The sequence below is a fragment of the Leucopleurus acutus genome, assembly GCF_964270905.1.
Source record: "Leucopleurus acutus genome assembly, chromosome: 5".
Lineage (NCBI taxonomy): Eukaryota > Metazoa > Chordata > Mammalia > Artiodactyla > Delphinidae > Leucopleurus > Leucopleurus acutus.
The window spans coordinates 58,681,199-58,700,092 of record NC_139147.1 but is presented as its reverse complement, the minus strand read 5'-3'; the positions used below and the strand labels follow the sequence as shown (position 1 = coordinate 58,700,092).

General features: G+C 38.7%; 1 protein-coding gene across 8 annotated transcripts in view; it reads right to left on the bottom strand.

Moving 5' to 3' along the window:
• Positions 1-1,094: 1,094 nt before the first annotated feature.
• The window catches only part of PHLDB2 (pleckstrin homology like domain family B member 2), a 255,691-nt gene continuing 237,891 nt past the window's right edge, over positions 1,095-18,894 (bottom strand). For all 8 annotated transcript variants that reach the window (XM_082840592.1, XM_082840595.1, XM_082840597.1 and 5 more), the window contains 6 exons: positions 17,666-17,873; positions 9,727-9,817; positions 8,548-8,694; positions 6,489-6,708; positions 3,553-3,638; positions 1,095-2,951 (listed from right to left, as the gene is read on the bottom strand). In XM_082840592.1, coding sequence (XP_082696718.1) covers positions 2,811-2,951; positions 3,553-3,638; positions 6,489-6,708; positions 8,548-8,694; positions 9,727-9,817; positions 17,666-17,873 — 893 coding nt within the window. In that variant the 3' untranslated portion in view covers positions 1,095-2,810. The remainder of the gene's footprint in view (positions 2,952-3,552; positions 3,639-6,488; positions 6,709-8,547; positions 8,695-9,726; positions 9,818-17,665; positions 17,874-18,894) is intronic.

Here is an 18,894-nt window from a genome sequence, read left to right as displayed (position 1 = left end):
TCCTGCTCTGACACCCTTCAAAGCAATTCTTGGAGGCCTCAAGCATCAACAAGTAAGTACTAGTTTTTTTGTTGTTGTTTGTTTTCTATTTCAAAGTTACTGTAGCTGGTTTAATACTGGATACAGTGAATCCAGCCTATCTTTGGAGTCTTGAGAACCTGTCCTATTAGAACACACCAGAAAAGCTGGATAAATAAAAACTTAATAGATCTCTTTCTTGAGAGGTGTATTGCCAGAAACACCTCCTTGACAGCTGCTTGATTTAGCAACTTCCTCCAAAAGCTGCTGAGCTATTTTGCTAGTTCTCCATTAAGTCTGTTGTAGACTCTAAAGTGACTAAAATCACTAAGGTGATGCCCAATGCACATCACTTCAGCATCCTTTGTATCTTAACAATAAACACTTCTCCCTATGGTTCTGGATATTTGCAAATATTCCCAATCATTCCTGTCCCTGTTCTGTCCCTTTATTTTTGCAGGTCTTCTTTCATTTTATGTGCAGGAAAAAAAAAAATCTTACTTGTTCTCATAGTGGGAAAGGCACTGCACAAAAAAAGCAGGGAAACCCATGGACCATTTTCTCCATCCACCTTCATCAGTATAACAAATCAGGAAAAATTGTAGCTAGAGTCAAGTGAAGATGCTTTTACTGACACCAATGGGCCTGAAGTAGACAAATTTGTTTCCGTTAACCTACTGTCAATGTTGCCTTCATTGAAAGGTGTGAAAGGACATACCGTAGAGGGCAGTTTCTTCCTCTGAAATCTGCTGCCTTGTTCAGGGAAACAAATGATGTCCCCACCAAGTAAAGCCTTAGAACTTTAACTTCATACCTGCATGATTTTTTCCCCATCAGAGAGAAGGATAGGTAAACACAGTCCTTCAATCCCCAGTAGTAATTGCATCTGTGCAATTAGACAAAAAGATGTCAGGTTTCTCAGGGGTTATCTCATTTTGTTAGCAACAGGAATGTGTCCAGAGATATTTCTGATTACTTCAGTTTATAACTACAAGTCATAGTGTTAGCACACAACAACCTTTATGTCGATTCTACAATGGACTTTTGCTGATTAATCCATCCCCTGTCATGTAACCAATGGGTGACTTCCTAATGAGAGATGAGTTTATTTTCAAATGTGAAATCTGGTCAATATTTTAATCCAAACTCAACATATTTTAACACACATATTGGAAAGGTTTACTATATCATGCAAGGCATAAAGTTGATTAGAATATCTTTACAATCCTATGAAGAGGGTAAAGTACAGTTCAGAAAAGTTATATCTTTACATTAACCAACAAAAGTTTAGCAATTGTATTTCACTCTCATTACAGGGTTTAGGGGGTGATCTCTGAAAAAACAGATTATAAAAATGTCTTCTGCAATTGTGATTTTGTCCTTCACTGTTCAAGTAAAATCATGTGTCATCCAGTTGCAAAATCTTATTATTGGCAACATGTATACAAACCACTGCAAATAAAAAAAAAAAAAAATTGTACCCAGGCAGGCCTGACAAAGATTTTACAGACACTTCTAATCTAATCATTTCGCTTGTACTAGTAAGTGATGTCATTATTTTCCGCTTCTATTCTTTTGCCAATGTGTAGAAAGAGTACATTCATACTTACAAACGCACACAACATGACAAACCAGGATAAATGGCATTTGAAAATCATTATAAAAGGACTTTCCTGAAGTCATTTCATTCAACAAAAATTAATTTAACTCTAAAAAACAAAGGCTAATTGTAAAGAAAATACATAATAAAATAGTACATTACAGAGTACATTAAGTTGAACTTCATTTGCCTTTTCATGGAATCACAATACTTCTGTAAATAAGGATTTTAATTGGTCTGTTCTTTGGTGAAAACAGCTGTATTTCATAGTTGTGTCATGTGAGGCTGCAACAAGGAGAAATCAGATAATATAAAGAAAATCAGCTACTGGTTGCCTTTATTCTCAGTACTGGGAATGGAGAAGTCTTCATCAAAATAGCTCCTAAGTATTCTCTTTATTTTAAATTGCCCAATGTGACAGAATGTCTAAGACTGCTTCTTCCGAAAACACACAGCTTTTTGTTCTTCTTTTACAAAGAGTAGTTTGCTATATATGTACAGTAGCTTATGCTGGTAGTGATTCTTCAAAGTCAACTTCCTGGGCACTTGTTGGCATCAAAGTACCATTTTAAAATGTAGAATAACACTAACTGCAGTTCATCACTTGAAACTACTACTGTTAAACAAAGGTGGTATCAAGTCTTTGGTTTTGGTGTAGTACTTTAAAAGTAGGGCCAAACTCCTCGTACAATATATTCCCTTCCAAGCCCTTATTTGCTTATATTTATAAAATAACATTCAGCAAAATACTCCTTTTTCAAAAAAGCCAGTTGATTACCAGTAAAGTCAACGCCAATGATTTGGATGCTAAAATAATTTCATATTTTCCAAGTACATATAGACACTTGTAAACGGTTTAGTTTATTTCACCAAAATCAACAATTGATAAAAAAGAATTTATAAGAAATGTTCCTATAAGTGATGCTATTTACGAAAATAGTGTTTTCTTTCTCCTAGGTGCTTCAATTCTTTGCTATTTATGATCAAGCTTTGAGTTATTTATGCTCAAGCTTTGAATTAAAATCCCTTCTTTCCCTTTTACAAATGACTTCCTGTTTATATGAAAACAGTTCTGAGTATCCGTAGTTAAAGGGATGGGTCTCTTGGGTCTTTCCACCTGGTGTTGAATATGGCTTTATTCTTGTAAGAAATTATTGCAGTCTGCCCTGAAGTGGACTATTGCGTTAGTTCACTACAACAAGAAGTGAGTGTAACCTTCCGCCCCAGTAACTATAACATCCATCCAGATCCGCATGGCTTCTGGCGATGGGGCCACCATATAGTAGATTCTGTCATGCGTCTTGACGCTAAAGGTGAGTAATGGATTAGGACTCTAAAAAAAAAAGGAAAAGAACATAAAATAAAATCTTGAAATTATAACATTAAATATAACACAGAGATATGTGAAGGCTTCTATGTAGCTATTACTTCTGTTCTAATGTAACCTATTCCCTCGCCCTCAACACCTTTCTCAAGATTGACCATATTTCTGGCCTTTCTGCACAAGAACTCTCACAGTGAGCTCACCAGTAGTTTTAGCAGCTACTTGAAAAGCTCCAGCAGGGTATCTAGCTGATAGTGGGTGCTCTAAAAATAGCTCAATAAATGTTGTTCTTAGCCCTACTAAGATGTTTCCTTATGATCTTCCTCATAAGTAGGTAGTAGCTCCTTCTTAGAAGCCTAGCAAAGAGTTACTTGGCAACGTCTCCCAAACCAATATATCCAGAATATTTTCTCATTTTGTCATGATTTATTTTTTCACAAAAAGATCAGCTGCACTAATTACTTCCATGTTTACTTTTCCAGCACCATTCTGATCATATCTACCCATTATGTCAGAATAACAAATCGAAATTAATTAGAATTCAAAAAAATACCTTTTCCCCTGCTTAATTATGCATTCAAATCGTAGGAATCTGAAATTCAATGTTTACCTTATTAGCATTCTTGAGGTGATCATAATAGACTTCTTCAATGGCTTGAAAGTATATTACTCCTTTTAATTTAGCTTCATGCTTGTCTGCAATGGTAGATGAGTGTTAAAACAAATACTTTATCACCACTGATGGACAGGAAAAGTTATAATTTCATTATAACTATCATCATTAAAATATTTATCTAGCATTTAAATTATCTAAGATGAATTAAGATAACCTAGGTTAGTACATTAGCCACACTCTATCCTGAAAAAAGAAAAACAAAAAAGGTTGGAATTAGCAACCCTAAACAAAAGAGACTAAGTGACTTTACTCAAGGCTCTTCACAAATTAGCAGTCAAAAGGTAACCCAGAATACTGACTGTCAGGTTAGCACACAAAGTGTAAACACCATTGACATCAAGATAAATTATTTCCCCACATTCTCCAAGATAGTAGTTGTAATGAAAATATTAATAGGCAGCTCTGTTGCAATGAAATTTGTAACAAGTGTGTTTTTTGATTTCTAATTTAAAATAAGATTCTACTTATGTTTCTTTCCTATCAAATTTCTTGTCTAGTATACTTGATATTTTATCCTGTTCTCAACAGAGTTTCATGTCAATAATTTAATGTCCTTTCAGTGCAGCATTTTCCAAACCGCTTCCAAAGATTTCGTCAGATTTGCCATAAAAACCAAACAGAGCATAAAACAAAACAAAAAACAACCAAACCACCAATCAAACAGCATCACTCTGTGGTGCCTAATAACACCAATATGTTCTTGAGACATTCTGTAATTTAAACTCTGCAGGAATGATAACACATGCAAGCACATTAAAGAATCTCAAAATGATGGATGAGGATACAGAGAAAGAGACTCTATCATACCCTGTTGGTGGAAATGCAAATGAGAAAGTCTCTTGTGGGAAGTCAATTTGGTCAAACATACACAATGAAAAATGCCAGAATTCTTACTCAGCAATTCTGCTTCTAAAACTGTATCGTACAAGACCTACTCCTGCACGTGCACGTGTATTTGGGTTCGTTAGAGCACAAGCTGCAAAAGATCTGCTGGAGCTTTAAAAGGGAACTGATCTAATGCTAGACCAGCCGTGCACTGCAGTCTACACAGCCACTGAAAAGACTGAGGTAAATCTGCAAGTGCTCAAAGAGAAAGATCTTGAAATACTGTTGTGTGAAGAAAGGTATGAACAGAGTGAATAATTTGGTCCTAACTGTATTAAAGAAGAAAGAATACCTATATAGACTGAAACATACCTGAAAAGGAATGGAGAAAGTCTGAAAGGATATTTCAGGCTTAACAGTGTTAGAAAAGGTAGAACTTTTGTGATGGGAAGAGACTTACTTTCATTATATAGACTTAGTTCCTAGGGAAACTCTGTTTTAATTAATACCATGTTCGGTGGGTTTCCACCAGTTTCTGTGAAAGAGGAGGTCAATGTGTCTCTCAAACATTTGGTGGAAAAGGTCCTGCAACAATGAATTCATGGGAAAACAATAGTACTTTGTTTTTTGGAAACAGAGGTAAAATAAAATCTGGAGATAAAAGTAAACCTTGTCAGTGTTTCAAAGCAGGCAGAAAACTGGGGAAGGAAACTTTTGTTTGTAGGGGACTTCAGATATGAGAAAGAATCTGAAAAATACGAGCTTAAGAATGAAATACAAATCCCAGAGAAGAGGAGCAGAAAAGAGTGAAGCTGTTTTGTCTGAGTTATTTTAAAATTTTATTTTTGGAAAATTCTGGCTGAGGTTGTCTTTGGAGACTAGCATGTAGCAAAGTTTTGTTTATGCATTTTGCAGACACTAAATTGGCATTTATTACATAGGCATCTTTTCTATTGTATCAACTAAAGAGACTGTCTCTGGATTCTTATAAAACCCAAGGTCAGAAAGCCCAAGAGAGGCAACCTGTGAGGGTTAGTAGACCATTTACTTCAGGCCACTCGCCCCTGTAGCAACTGGAACCCCACCCAAAGAGCCCCTAACTGAAAGGCATGCACCCCCTGCCCTTTCCTCACCCCGATTCTGGGGCTCCACTGCCACTGTTTCCTTTCTTCCACATGCTTCTTGGTTGCTCACACCCCTATTCATAAACATACCCTGACCTCACACTACAGATTCAATGACTGGACTGTTATTTTTTATTGCCTTGATACACTTGGTAACAATTCCCAACAATGCTCATAAATGCTGATACAGTCACCCCAAGGCAGGGTCTCTTCATAACCTCTAGTGTGATTCTCCTCTTACTCAGCAGTTGAAAAGAGGGCAGAGCTATTCTTATGCTGCTAATGGACCTATTTCATATGTGATCTACGTGTAAATAAGGGGCTTCTTAATAAGTAAACCGGTTACACAAATACTCCTGTATTTATAGAAGATTCAGTAGGGTATCGTTCTCATAATCCATCATTTAAAGAATTCAAAAATATTCCAGTCACTTAATAAATACTTACTTATTCACTAGTTCACTGATAAGCTTCACTCTCTGTGCTGAAATTGTCATTCTAGTATATAAACTACAGTTGAATGACTGTCAGTTAAGCTGCCTAATTGTGTGTGACTTTAGAGCATATGACCATAGAGAAATAAATAGAAACCTTTTTTTTCTGATTTCACGGTTTAAAAGATAATATTTTGGTCTAAAAAATAAATTCCATTTAATATTTATTTGGGCTTGAGCTTATTTCAGAACTAGAATAGACGAACTCACACTTTTTAAATAACATAACTTTGATTATTTCTAGAGGAAATTCATATCAGGTGGACCATATAATCTGAATAGAAAATAATATACATCTATCAAGCTAATATTGCCATTAATTCTATTACTTATCACTCTAATTAGTTATTCTGAATTTCATTGCCTTTGTTCTTTAACAGAGAATTCCTGATTTGAATATATCACTCAAATTTTTTTTATCACCCACCTGCATAATAAGAGAAGGTGCGCTTGTTCCGATCAAAAACAAACCAACGTTTTTTCCAAGTTTTAATTTTTCCACCCATTTTGATGAGGAATCCTCTGCAGGTCTTCTCTGTGATTGACACATGATAACAGGTATCAATATTGTGGCCAGCAGTCTCCACGTGGCTGCGCAAATCAAAGTCTTCCTTCCGGATAGGCAGATAACGGGTCAGAGGTCGAGCCTGGAAAAGCACAAGCCCATCTCATCTATAGCTAATTATTTGTTTTGTTTAGGTCACAGATGTTTAGAAGTGAAAGTGAACTGAAAAGCCTAAGTGTTAAAATGTCCATGTGATTATGAGAACTTAAGCTAAACATTGTCATTTGGAATCTAAAAAGAGAATAGCATTTTAAGAAGGATGCTATGGTATGGGGGGGGGGGAAATGTGGATAAACTCAGGCCAACAGATTCTATTCCTTGAAATGGCCAGATGAGAAAATGGAAACATGTCGTTTACCTTAGCTTTAACAGAGGTACTTAGCACTTAAAAACACAGGGAAATAAGGCATGAAGTTATCTGGGCTGCTCCTTACAGATGAGGCCTCCTCCTCTGTAACGTATCCAGGAGTTCTCCCTGCCACAACTCAACAATAGTTCTCCTTAAATAACCGCAGACATGACACAATTGACTGAACATTATTTAGTAAGTCCAGCCCCCGAGGATGTATGTACATGTCGGCTTGCATACACCCTGTGATAGAAATTGAAGGCAGAGATGTATGTTTTGAAAAGTGAAGCTAAAATAAGGTAAGAAGTGGAATCAAAGCTGTACCCAATGAACTGTCCAGGACGAGACACTGAAGAGATGTACATAGATGTCTTTTATTTTACTGTGGCCGGAGTAGAGGTTCATCGAATCTAGGAAGCACATATTGCCACGGGTAGTATTTCTAAAATAGTCTTTTATTTTATCCTGTTAAATAACCCCACCCCTTTGCCCTGGGGGAAAATAACCTAATCATACACTTGGAAGCAAAAGTTATAATTGGGATTAAAATAGAATTGTGCCTTTTGGTTTTGGCTTCATATATGAAACAGGCATGGATGACCTTTACACTAAATCAAAATGTGACAGAGGTTTGGCATAATGAAATAAAATGAACAAGTTTTACTTTGTATTTTGCCTTTATTTTGCCTTTGATTTTTGTGGTACTTTGACGTTAGACAGATGCCACAGATTTACTGAGCCCTCGAAGCACATGAAGCCTTAAGGCGAGTCTCCAACCGTTGTACTTCAGACTGCCAGCAACTGTGAGGAATAAGGGAATTGGTACCTTTTTCCATGAAGTCTAGTAAGCTTTGGTAAAACTGATTTGAACTTTAAATTACATAGCATTTAAAATTTTATTTTAGTTTCTCAGGAAACATACATTATGTAAGCAGTTCTAGTGACAAGAACAGAGACTCAGACTCTACTGACTGAGATAGGAAGTCAAACAAAGTGGATGGTTTTCCTGAGTTTTGCTTGAGTTCAGGAATCCTGTGCACATGTGTGTGGACTGGTGCAGCAAAGGGGAAACGTGTGACAACACAGTGGTTAGGAAAAAAAAAACCCAAAACATGAACACCACCACCAAAAAACCGGGCTTGTAAAAGTATACTGTTCTGGAGTGTTTGCTTCCAAAAGATGTCTCAATAGAATCCCTTCTCTTTCTCAACTTAGTTTGGGTGTTGTATTTGTTTTCAGTAATGAATCCAGCTGCATTTTCAAAGCTGCTCAAGAAGACATTCTCCTTTTAAATATACTACCAAAAAATGGGTAGAAGAAAAAGTGCCTCTCCAATCAAAATGTGCCACATATAACTAAAGAAAAATATCATTTTGTTAGTAGTCCCCAGTGGGTTTTGAAATAAACACACATTTTTTGGGCCCATTAATGCACATCTTTCTCTCAGCCATTACAGGTCAAGGGCTAATAGGCAGCACAACCAAAGGCATCCTCAGACATAGCATGACCGTCTTCTGAAAAACGACCACCAGGGGGCAACCTACTCCAATCCATCCAGATTGACCAACCAACCTGGGCCCTTTGTTTCTCCCTTATTTTTACTTCCTTTTCAATTAACTTCTGCCTCTGGCTGGTTTCTTCCTGCAGTCGTTTTTCCAGGAGTTCTCGGCGTCGTTTTTCTTCTTCCAGAGCTCGTTTCTTGGCTTCCATTTCCCGTTCCTAAATATCATTATGCAGAAAAAATTTTCAGACATACTGGTTATACTTGAATGATTCCAATACGAAAACAAATAATTCTCACTATACAACTCCTGATTTTATAGCCCAGTATATATCTAAGACTAAAACACCCGTAATCACCATTCACAGAACTTTCAAAAGCATCCTGTGCAGAAATGCAACCACTACATTTAATTAAAAATGAAATATTAAGTTAAACACAGCTTGTGACTCTATTCAGTCATTTCATACTAATGACCCCATATATTAAAAACTCTCCATTGTTAATATAAAAAAGGCTCACTAACTGTGACCCAACACCAGTCACAACTTTCGGCCTTTCTTTGATGGCCGTAGGTCCTTCCAATTCCTGTTGTTGCTCTGTGGCTTCCTGGCCGACGGTCACAGAGGAAGTGCCCAGGGAAGTTAGAAGAGGAAAGGAGGTGCCCTTTCAGGCAGGATGCAAAGGCATTTGGGGAATTCCTAAGGAAGTTCAGATTCTGGCTTGAAATACAGTCACAATAACATGGGAGTTTTAATATTACAATAGTGTCTTTACCACGAACTGGCAAGGCAGAGAGAACGCGTAAAGACCTGCCATTCCTCCTGTTCCCCGGCAGGCAAACAAAGGCGCCATTGAAGGGAAAATGTAATACAAAGCATTCATTTCAGTTTATGTCCACACAATATACATTTTACATTATGAAAAATGGTAGTGCGGTAAAGAGCCGTAGAGAACATCTCTCTAACGCCCTCACTTCTCAGAAAGGAAAAGGGGGCCAGTGGGAATTCCCTGGCAGTCCAGTGGTTAGGACTCTTTGCTTTCACTGCCGAGGACCTGGGGTTCAATCCCTGGCCAGGGAACTAAGATCCCACAAGCCATGTGGCACAGCCAAAAAAAAAAAAGGAAATGAGGCCAAGAAAGGTGGAGTGACTACTCCAAGATCATGCTGCTTACTGAGGCCTGAAAACAGTCTCCCAGTGTCAAGTGCAGGGCATCTTGAACTACTACATGAAAGATATTAGGCCTACCCTGGATTCAAGAAGCCTTGTCTTCTCTGCATGAGCCTGCTTCAGAAGTCTCTCCATTTCTTCTATTCGGGCAATATTTGAAGTGCTGGCACTGAAGAAAACACGAAAGCCTCTCAAGAATACTGCTTCTTACTGATGTCCTTCAAACACACACACACACACACACACACACACACACACACACACACACGACAAGATCCAATACAATTTAAAGGATGTTACTTACAAGAATCACTGGTCTGAAGAGGCAAGTCAATTCAACTCTGAAAACTGTAGGTGAAACTTCACTTACCTCAGTTTTAAGAGATAAAACATAGGCGAGGAAAATAATACCAAATAAAGTGCTCTACTCATAAATAAACCAAAACCAACTCCTACAAACTGTGTTCTCAAAATGTTTCCTCCAAAGTCTAAAAATTTTGGCTTGCGGGAAGTCTTCCCGTTAGTTTAATTATTCAGGGATGCCAGACCAACAGCACTCTCACCGAAGTTCTATGTAGATGACCCCTAAATTTGGAAGTCACTTTATTTGGTTTGGGATCATGTATCACCAGCTACTATTTGTTATGCCTTTTTGCTTGTGGACATTTTATTTCTTAAATGGTGATCTAAGATGGCCAGTTAAAAAAATGAATTCTCTTACAGGTGCAATAGAAGGGTAGTGGCCAGTTTTGCCAATAAAGCCCATTTACCGTACGAACGAGGAAACTGCATGAAGGGATTCAAGAGCTTCAAAAGTAATGCATCTTGAGAAAGACATCACATAAACACGTGAAGGAAAAAACCAAAGGGAGTAAAAGCTGCAAGACCAGATAGGATAACTAACAGAGAAGGAGAAGAACTTAGAAATGTTTAACATTAAACAAAATATATTATTTTTCCCTTGTTTACATTTTATTTGACTATTCTGGAAAAAAAGGACCATGGCCTAAGTCAAAACTTATTTATTTGGATGTTCCAGCCATGGAGAACCAATGCTATTTCTTATGCGTGTTTATTTGCATAGTCACTTAAATGTATCTTCTTTTCTAGACTCTCTTGGCTATAGAGAGGCTTCTGTGCCTGTATCCTCCGTAGCATAAAGCCTGGCACACAGTAGGGGTTCATGTTTGCTACACACATTCATATAAAAATTAATTCATATAAAAATGAATAAGATGATCATTAGTATAGTCTCCCTAAATCATATTGTTGATCAACTCAAACCTAGGATGTTTGAGGGCTAAGAGTTCTTTTGAAGAGAAACATGACCACAGTAATGTAGGACATATGGTTTATCTTAAAATCAGTACTGTGCGCACATGTTTATAGCAGCTTTATTCATAAATGCCAAAACTTGGAAGCAACTAAGATATCCTTTAGTAGGTAAATGAATAAATAAACCATACTACATCCAGGCTATGGAATATTATTCAGTACTAAAAAGAAACGAGCTATCAAGCCATGGAAAGACATGGAGAAACTATACATGCATATTATTAAGTGAAAGAAGCCAATCTGAAAAGCTAAATACTGTATTACTCCAACTATATGACATTCTGGAGAAGACAAAACTATGGAGGCAGTAAAAAAATTATATTTTATATACTTTAAGAGCTACTTTGGTTATTTTGTTAAAAATAATTAATTTTTATCCATGGACACCTACTTGTTCTCTATAGCTACACTTTTGCTATTGATTTAATATTTCCTTGACATGTAAACCACTTTTATTCAGCAAAATTATTGCTGCTCTATGATACTGTGTTGCCACTACCCGATACTTTTGGGGGGATCAGAACTGCACCTGCAGTGAAAAGCAAAAGCAATTGCTATAGAAATTTAGGGTGAAGACTTGTCAATACAATGGCATGGAACAAATGAAATGCCATTTGGCTAGCACCTGTCATGCCAAGGGAGAGCCTGAAGTCACTGAAGATACACTTTGTAATGCATTACCTGTAGCACAAGACACTCATCATTGGTTTCTCCAGCCCACCTAAATTACAAGAGGAGCAATGCTTTCTCCCATTGCTCCAAATTCTGACCTTCAGAAGGCAGGCACATTTCTGATCTCATATGTAATTACTGTATGATACTGAATAATACTGAATCACTTGGTCATTAATGGTATAAAGATGACTAGTTTTGGGCTTCCCTGGTAGCACAGTGGTTGGGAGTCCACCTGCCGATGCAGGGGACACGGGTTCATGCCCCGGTCTGGGAAGATCCCACATGCCGCGGAGTGGCTGGGCCCGTGAGCCATGGCCGCTGAGCCTGCGCAGCCGGTGCTCCGCAGCGGGAGAGGCCACAACAGAGAGAGGCCCGCGTACCGCAAAAAAAAAAAAAAAAAAAAAAAAGATGACTAGTTTTGCCTCCTTTCTCTACTTAGCCATATTCTATTCTATCAACTGAAGATTACTTTTTTTATGTGACCAACTTTGGTAAAAACCCATATTCATAAAAAAAAATGAAACTTCAGTCAAGGGTACAGGAATCTAAATAGCAGATTTAGTTTTCAGTGCTGGATAATACCTTTCAGCAAAATCTGAATTTGCTTTTTAGAATATTCACTTTAGGGGCAAAGGCAAAAACAGAAAAAGGAAGAAAAAAAGCAAACAAGAACATTGTCATACAACAAACAAATAAATAAGCAAAACGCAAAACAAAATTCTCCATAAAAACATAAAACTTTTCCTTCAGCATACCAATGTTGCCACTAAATGAAAAGCCATTGTCCCAGAATATTTATTTTCAATTCATTATCTCAAGCATTTTTTCGGGTTAAGCAAATTATTACTCCTTATAAAATGTCTAATCTTTCTCTATTCAAAGAGATTAGACTATCTGGTCTCTTTGACAGCTGTCTGCCCTCCTCTGAAATCCTCTGGTTTTCAGTATCTCTTCTGAAAGAATTCCCTAGAATAAAATGCAAACACTGGGTGTTGACTATCTAGGGTAGAAAGCAGAATACAAACCTTTGCCTGAAACGAAGGGAATAGAAGTATCTGAAATTCTGGTTGATGTATCTCTTAAAACCAAGCTCAGCCTTGGATGCCCTCAACCCCATACCCAGTCTTGTCCCCGCTCCACACACACACTGCTGGTGGGTAATAACTATAATGAGAGATCAACTTCCTTAACATTTTCTCAAAGCATGAACACAAGGTCAGGGCTTATTAGCAATAGTAATAAGAACATATAATTTTAGGTGGTATTCAGAACACTACACTCTATGAGCTCATTCAATAATTTTAGCAGAAGACAGACTTTATGCAGAATTGACCTTCAGCTGCTGTTTTCTAAGACCCAAGACCTGTTTTCTTAGCTTTATATTTGTGTACAGTGTAAGTAATGATGTTGAAAAAGCAAAAACACTGTCTGACTCAAAGAACTTTCTGCTGGACACGAAAATGATGTCTCAACAAAAAATGTAAGGCAAAGGTACCCACAACTCTGAGTAATTCGATAATTCTACCAATGGTTTTTTGTGACATAATAAACCACAAGACTAAGTTTATGTTGCTAGAACTTCAGCATGGAATTACCTCTTTAAAATGTGTATAATTTCAGGATATTTTAATACATAATTTTTTAAAAATCTAAAAAAAGAGAAAAATTTTTAGTTCTTTCTTTTTCTACCTGTCTGCAAAAAGTTCCCATTTAGGATGTGCTGTCATACTATACATGCCAAACATTAGTTCCCTATTACCATTTTCCTGATGTTTATCACATCATTTTCCTTCATAAAAATAGGTACAAGCTTATCTTAGGGCAGCATGAATTTTTTTTAGGTAGATGGCGGCACAGAAGAGAAATGCTTGTTTGTTTGTTTGTTTTTTCTCTCTCTGTCCCTTTTATTTATACTAGACCTTTTGTAGGCATCTTCTACTTTGGCTTCAATTTTTTGACATTCAGAGAATCTGACAGCATATTTAAATAAATACTATTAGTAATTTCTGACCATGGTGATTGGTTAGTTATCTATGACTGCTAGCAGCACTGGGTCAGTTCTCTGCGAAGTAACTATGGAAGATGATCATGGCCACATGTAGCTACCTTCCAGGAATGATCACTCTGCAATAATGCTATCCTCTTAATGTGGCACATTTAGTGGAGTCAATTCTCATTTTCTACCTTTGGAAACCATTTAAAGAAAAAGTAAGTAGGTGAACAAATAAAATTAAATTAAGATTTTGCTGGCCACTGTGCTTAAGTCTCTAGACCTAAACTTCTAATGCTTGGTAAATCTAACTGAAGTGTCTCCCTTTAAGGTAATTTCCTGTACTCACTGCTGCACTGCTGCTGTTACCACCTTTAAATGTGAGAGATGGGGTTTGAGGAGTGATCATTTGAAGGGATGCATATTTACTTTCAGTTTTTGGTGGGGATGAAGAGGCAGGGGGCAGAAAATGGAGCAGAAAAAGCCACCAAGATAGGAAAACTATAATATAGAGTGTATTTATTTATTAAAGATGGCTCAAAAATAGACCAAAAGAATGGTCAAGCTATCAGGAGTTCACCACAGGAATACTGCTTTAAAATGTTCACAATTATTTGGGAAAGTAGTCTGAGGTTTTCAAAATAACACCTTGCAAAAGTGCAGAGTGCCTAAGAAACCCCTCTGAGATCCCTATACTTGGAAATGAAACGGGTGCACCGTCAACTTTTATTCCTCCCATCATCATTATACAATAGTTGCCGTGTTGCTGACTTCTGTTTGTGTCCTGTTATTCAAAAGTAACACATTTAGTTGGTCGGTTTACTGGCATTTACGAATGAGTACTCAAAGTTCTAGGCTTTCTGTCCTGAGAACATCAGCTCCAAGCAACCCTGCATGACTCTTTGACATCCTCCTGGGAGCAGCGGGTATTACGAGAGCTCCTTCAGAGCAAGAGATGGATGGTTTGATGCCCAATTGTTCCACACACTCAAGTGTCTTTCATGTTTTAAAAAGTGAGATACCGGGCTTCCCTGGTGGCGCAGTGGTTGAGGGTGCGCCTGCCGATGCAGGGGACGCGGTTTCGTGCCCCGGTCCGGGAGGATCTCACATGCCGCGGAGCAGCTGGGCCCGTGAGCCATGGCCGCTGAGCCTGCGCGTCCGGAGCCTGTGCTCCGCAACAGGAGAGGCCACAACGGTGAGACGCCCGCGTGCCGCCAAAAAAAAAAAAAAAAAACAAAAAAAACAAAAAAGTGAGATACCGTATCTTCTAATATTGAATGAAGTGAAATACTAACCCTTCTGACATTAAAAAATAATGGCAGCAAAAAATTAGCTTTATTATTTATTATTATATAACTCCCTACTTAAATTTAAATTAAATTAAGTTTTCCCTTGTAACAAGGAGAAATACCTATAATTCTCAAGGTTGCTTTAGTGTTTTTCCCAAGGGACTCCTTTCCTTCTCTGACAGGATACATCCAGTAATATCAATATTTCAAACATTATGATGCCAGAATTAAAATACACTATATTTTATTTACCACAAACTGTAGCCTCTATCCTTTTCTTCTTTTCTTCCGCTCCCCAGATTTCCTGGCTATAATATCTGGTTAGACTGAGGTCTCTCATATTCTTTCCATTTATGAGACACTAACCCAAAGCTAAGTATACCTTGCTGATATTACTTTCCCTCTGTCTCTGTCACTCCTTTTTTGGGGGGCGGGGGTGAGGAGCAAATGATTCAAACCTTTGTGAAGAAAGAAATTCTATATACACGATGGTAATTTTCCACCCAAATATTTAAAAAATCCGTCATCCTCTTGCATTCAAGAAACAATCCTCCACTTAGCAGATGAGCAAATCAGGACCGAGAGAGTTCTGTGATCTGCTCGCAGTAGCACAGCAGTCGTCAGGTCGAGCCCCCAAAGCTCCTGTCCCAGCCTGTGACTTCATTGCAATAGAGGAAAGTTTTTTTGAAGGCCATTATTCAACTAGACATTTTCACTTGAGACACACAATTGGTCAATGAACATTGATTAAATATTGGATGCTTGGGGGGTTGAACTCATAATGGTTCTCAGCCAATTGAAATAGATCAAACAAAGAAAAAAATCAAATATCCCGAGGTATTTATTCAGCCGACACTTACTGAACGCCTACTATATGCCCAGATCTCTGCTGAATGCGGAAACCAAAAGATAATTAGACATCCTCCTTGACACTGAGGAATGTACCAATGAATTATTGAAGAAAAAAACTGTATGCTGCAATGTGATCAGTGACATAATAGGAAAAAGTATCAAGTTCCATGGAAACATGAAAGAAAAATGCCCTGAAAGGAGAAATTCTCATGAGTTTCCAACTTAAGTTTCAGCTTAAGGGATGACAAGACTTTCTCCAGGCTAAAATGGGAGGGGTTGGGGGAAGGTAAAGACATTTTGCAATGTCAGACACTCTCAATGCTCAGTAAGTACAGGTTGAGGGAATAAACAAATGAGAGGATGAATTGACTCTAGATAGTGGTGTGCTGGTAAACTAGCTCTCTGGAGAAAAACAAAACCCCTGATATGCAGCAAATGTCTATTTATGTGGAGTAAATACTCCCACCGTGGCCAATTTCAAGCTACCAACATGACATCACTGATCACAGAGTTAGGAGGAGATGTGCACCTCTGGCTCTTGCCAGCCAGTTTGAGCCCACTCCGGCTCACTGTTAACTGTAGGATATTCTATAAGGATTTGTGGAATGAATAAGCATATAAATAAAAGAAAGAACAGATTACATGATCCCAAGGCTAGAACCAATATGGTCAAAGGCACAGAGATCTGAGAATTCTTCACCCTCTCAATGAATAAGAAACTCTGGGAGGTGTATCAGGAGGAGAGAATGAATGGGGAGTTGGGCTGGATCTAGAATGCCAGGCTCTGGGGTCTGACTTTATTCAAAAGGTAGTAGGGCAGGGCTTCCCTGGTGGCGCAGTGGTTGAGAGTCCGCCAGCCGATGCAGGGGACACAGGTTCATGCCCCGGTCCGGGAAGGTCCCACATGCTGCGGAGCGGCTGGGCCCGTGAGCCATAGCCGCTGAGCCTGCGCGTCCAGAGCCTGTGCTCCGCAACGGGAGAGGCCACAACAGTGAGAGGCCCACGTATCGCAAATTAAAAAAAAAAAGGTAGTAGGGCATCATCACAAGCTTTTTTTTTTTCAATTAATTAATTAATATTTGGCTGCGCTGGGCCTTCGTTGCTATGCGCGGGCTTTCTCTAGTTGTGGCGAGCGGGGGCTACTCTTCGTTGTGATGCACAGGTTTCTCACTGCGGTGGCTTCTCTTGTTGCAGAACATGGGCTCTAGGCGCTTCAGTGATTGTGGCGCACGGGCTTAGCTGCTCCGCAGCATGTGGTATCTTCCCGGACCAGGGCTCGAACCCGTGTCCCCTGCATTGGCAGGCGGATTCGTAACCAGTGTGCCACCAGGGAAGTCCCCATCACAAGCTTTTGAAGGAGCGCTCTGACTAGATCCATATGCACCTTTGGCCATAATCCCCTAAGACCACCTTTGCTTGCCTCAAAGTATGAACACGAATGTGAATGGTTAAATCCTTACAAAATTTTAATATGCAGAACAGCTAATGCCTTCCTTTCAACAAAGCATAAGGGTAAGATATCCTTCAAATTCTTACTCTGTTGCTGGAAATTACTTCTTTACTGAATCAAAAGTAGTCCTAATGAAGGTGGAGTCAACCAACAGAGGCAAATCCATTTTGAAGCGCAGTATACGCGTAAAGAATAGAGTAAAGGAGAAAATGGATTAGATGGTGTGTGACTGGCTCAGTCACACAGGATACAAAGAAACTACTTTCAAAGACCACCATGACACCCAACCCTCTTCTCTACTGTAGAGTCTTTATGTTTCAGATATTTGGGCTTGTACATATACATGGCCCCAAATTGATGGCTTTACTTTTTGAAACCGACAGGTGCTTTTCCAAACCAGAAACCTTCCCCAGGAATACATCTTACCTAGAGATATTGTCAGGTGAGCAGGCAGAGATGCTTGTCTCCATGCTGTCAGAGCTGTCTAGGCTCAGAGTATCAAAGGCCTGGTCCTTGTAGCTGTGATCTGGGTAGTGGAAACTGTTCAAGTAGACATTTGACTCAGATGCTGTGCGGCTGTAAAATTCAGAAGACTTCTGCCTTTGACCTTCGCTCATCTGTTGGTGATTATATCCTAAGGAGAGAGCCATAAATACGTTAGTATGCCTCATTTTTTTCAGTCTTAGATCTTCTAAGGCTTAAACCAGGAACCCAAAACATCTGCCTATGAAACTGGGGCCTTGGTCTAATTTGTTTTGAAGCCAAGAAGATCAAAGAAATGGCATAATGCTCAGTGCAAGGAAGAGTTTCAAAGAAGTGGTCTTGGGAATGATCTTTTCTGTCAGCAGATCACTTGACACTTTCCTATGGCATTTCTACATCTCAGCACAACCGGGAATAATACATCAGCACACACACACAAACACACACACAAAACCAAAACAGAAACACATTGAAGGGCCGTGAATCCTCTGATAACAGCTGGGTTTAAGTGAAGCAAGATGACTCTAGTGACAAGCAACACCAGGGTTTACGGGCAGTCCCTTCTTCAGTGGTATTGCCATTTAAAGGGTACTGGATCTGGTCCTAAAATAGGTGGATCATCTAGGTGTAGGATTTGAGAAACCTGTGTCTCACTCATATCACTCACACTTTTAATCTGGTTAATGTTCAAACGGACATTTTTCTCATTCTTTTTTTTCAAATTCCCCTGTCTGCCAATTACTTATTTAAAACACTCAGAATCAACAATCCTTCCAATGGCTGTACTCCTCCTAATTAGGGTATATATAGCTCTCTTCTTTTTCTGCCTTAACAGCCAGCCTTCAGCTAGCTGGTGATATCAACCGTATGAAAACATAGGGATCCCATCAACAGGAGCAAAAGTTGCCACTGATAAGAGGGGTTTTCCTTACCCTGGTACCTGGTCAGCTGGCACATTAGGCCACTGGCTTGACTTTGTGTTATCCTATGGCTTTCTTCTGGTAGTTGATTTTGGGCATCACAAATCGAATTATTCTTCCTTTCAATTCTCTATTTAGCATGTATTCGGGAATCAGGGGTCATAGTGATAAACAAATCCCTTAATTCATTAAAAAGATGTTTCTTTAACCAGTACCATAGTTTGCAATCACTTTCTCCCTGACCAAATTTAC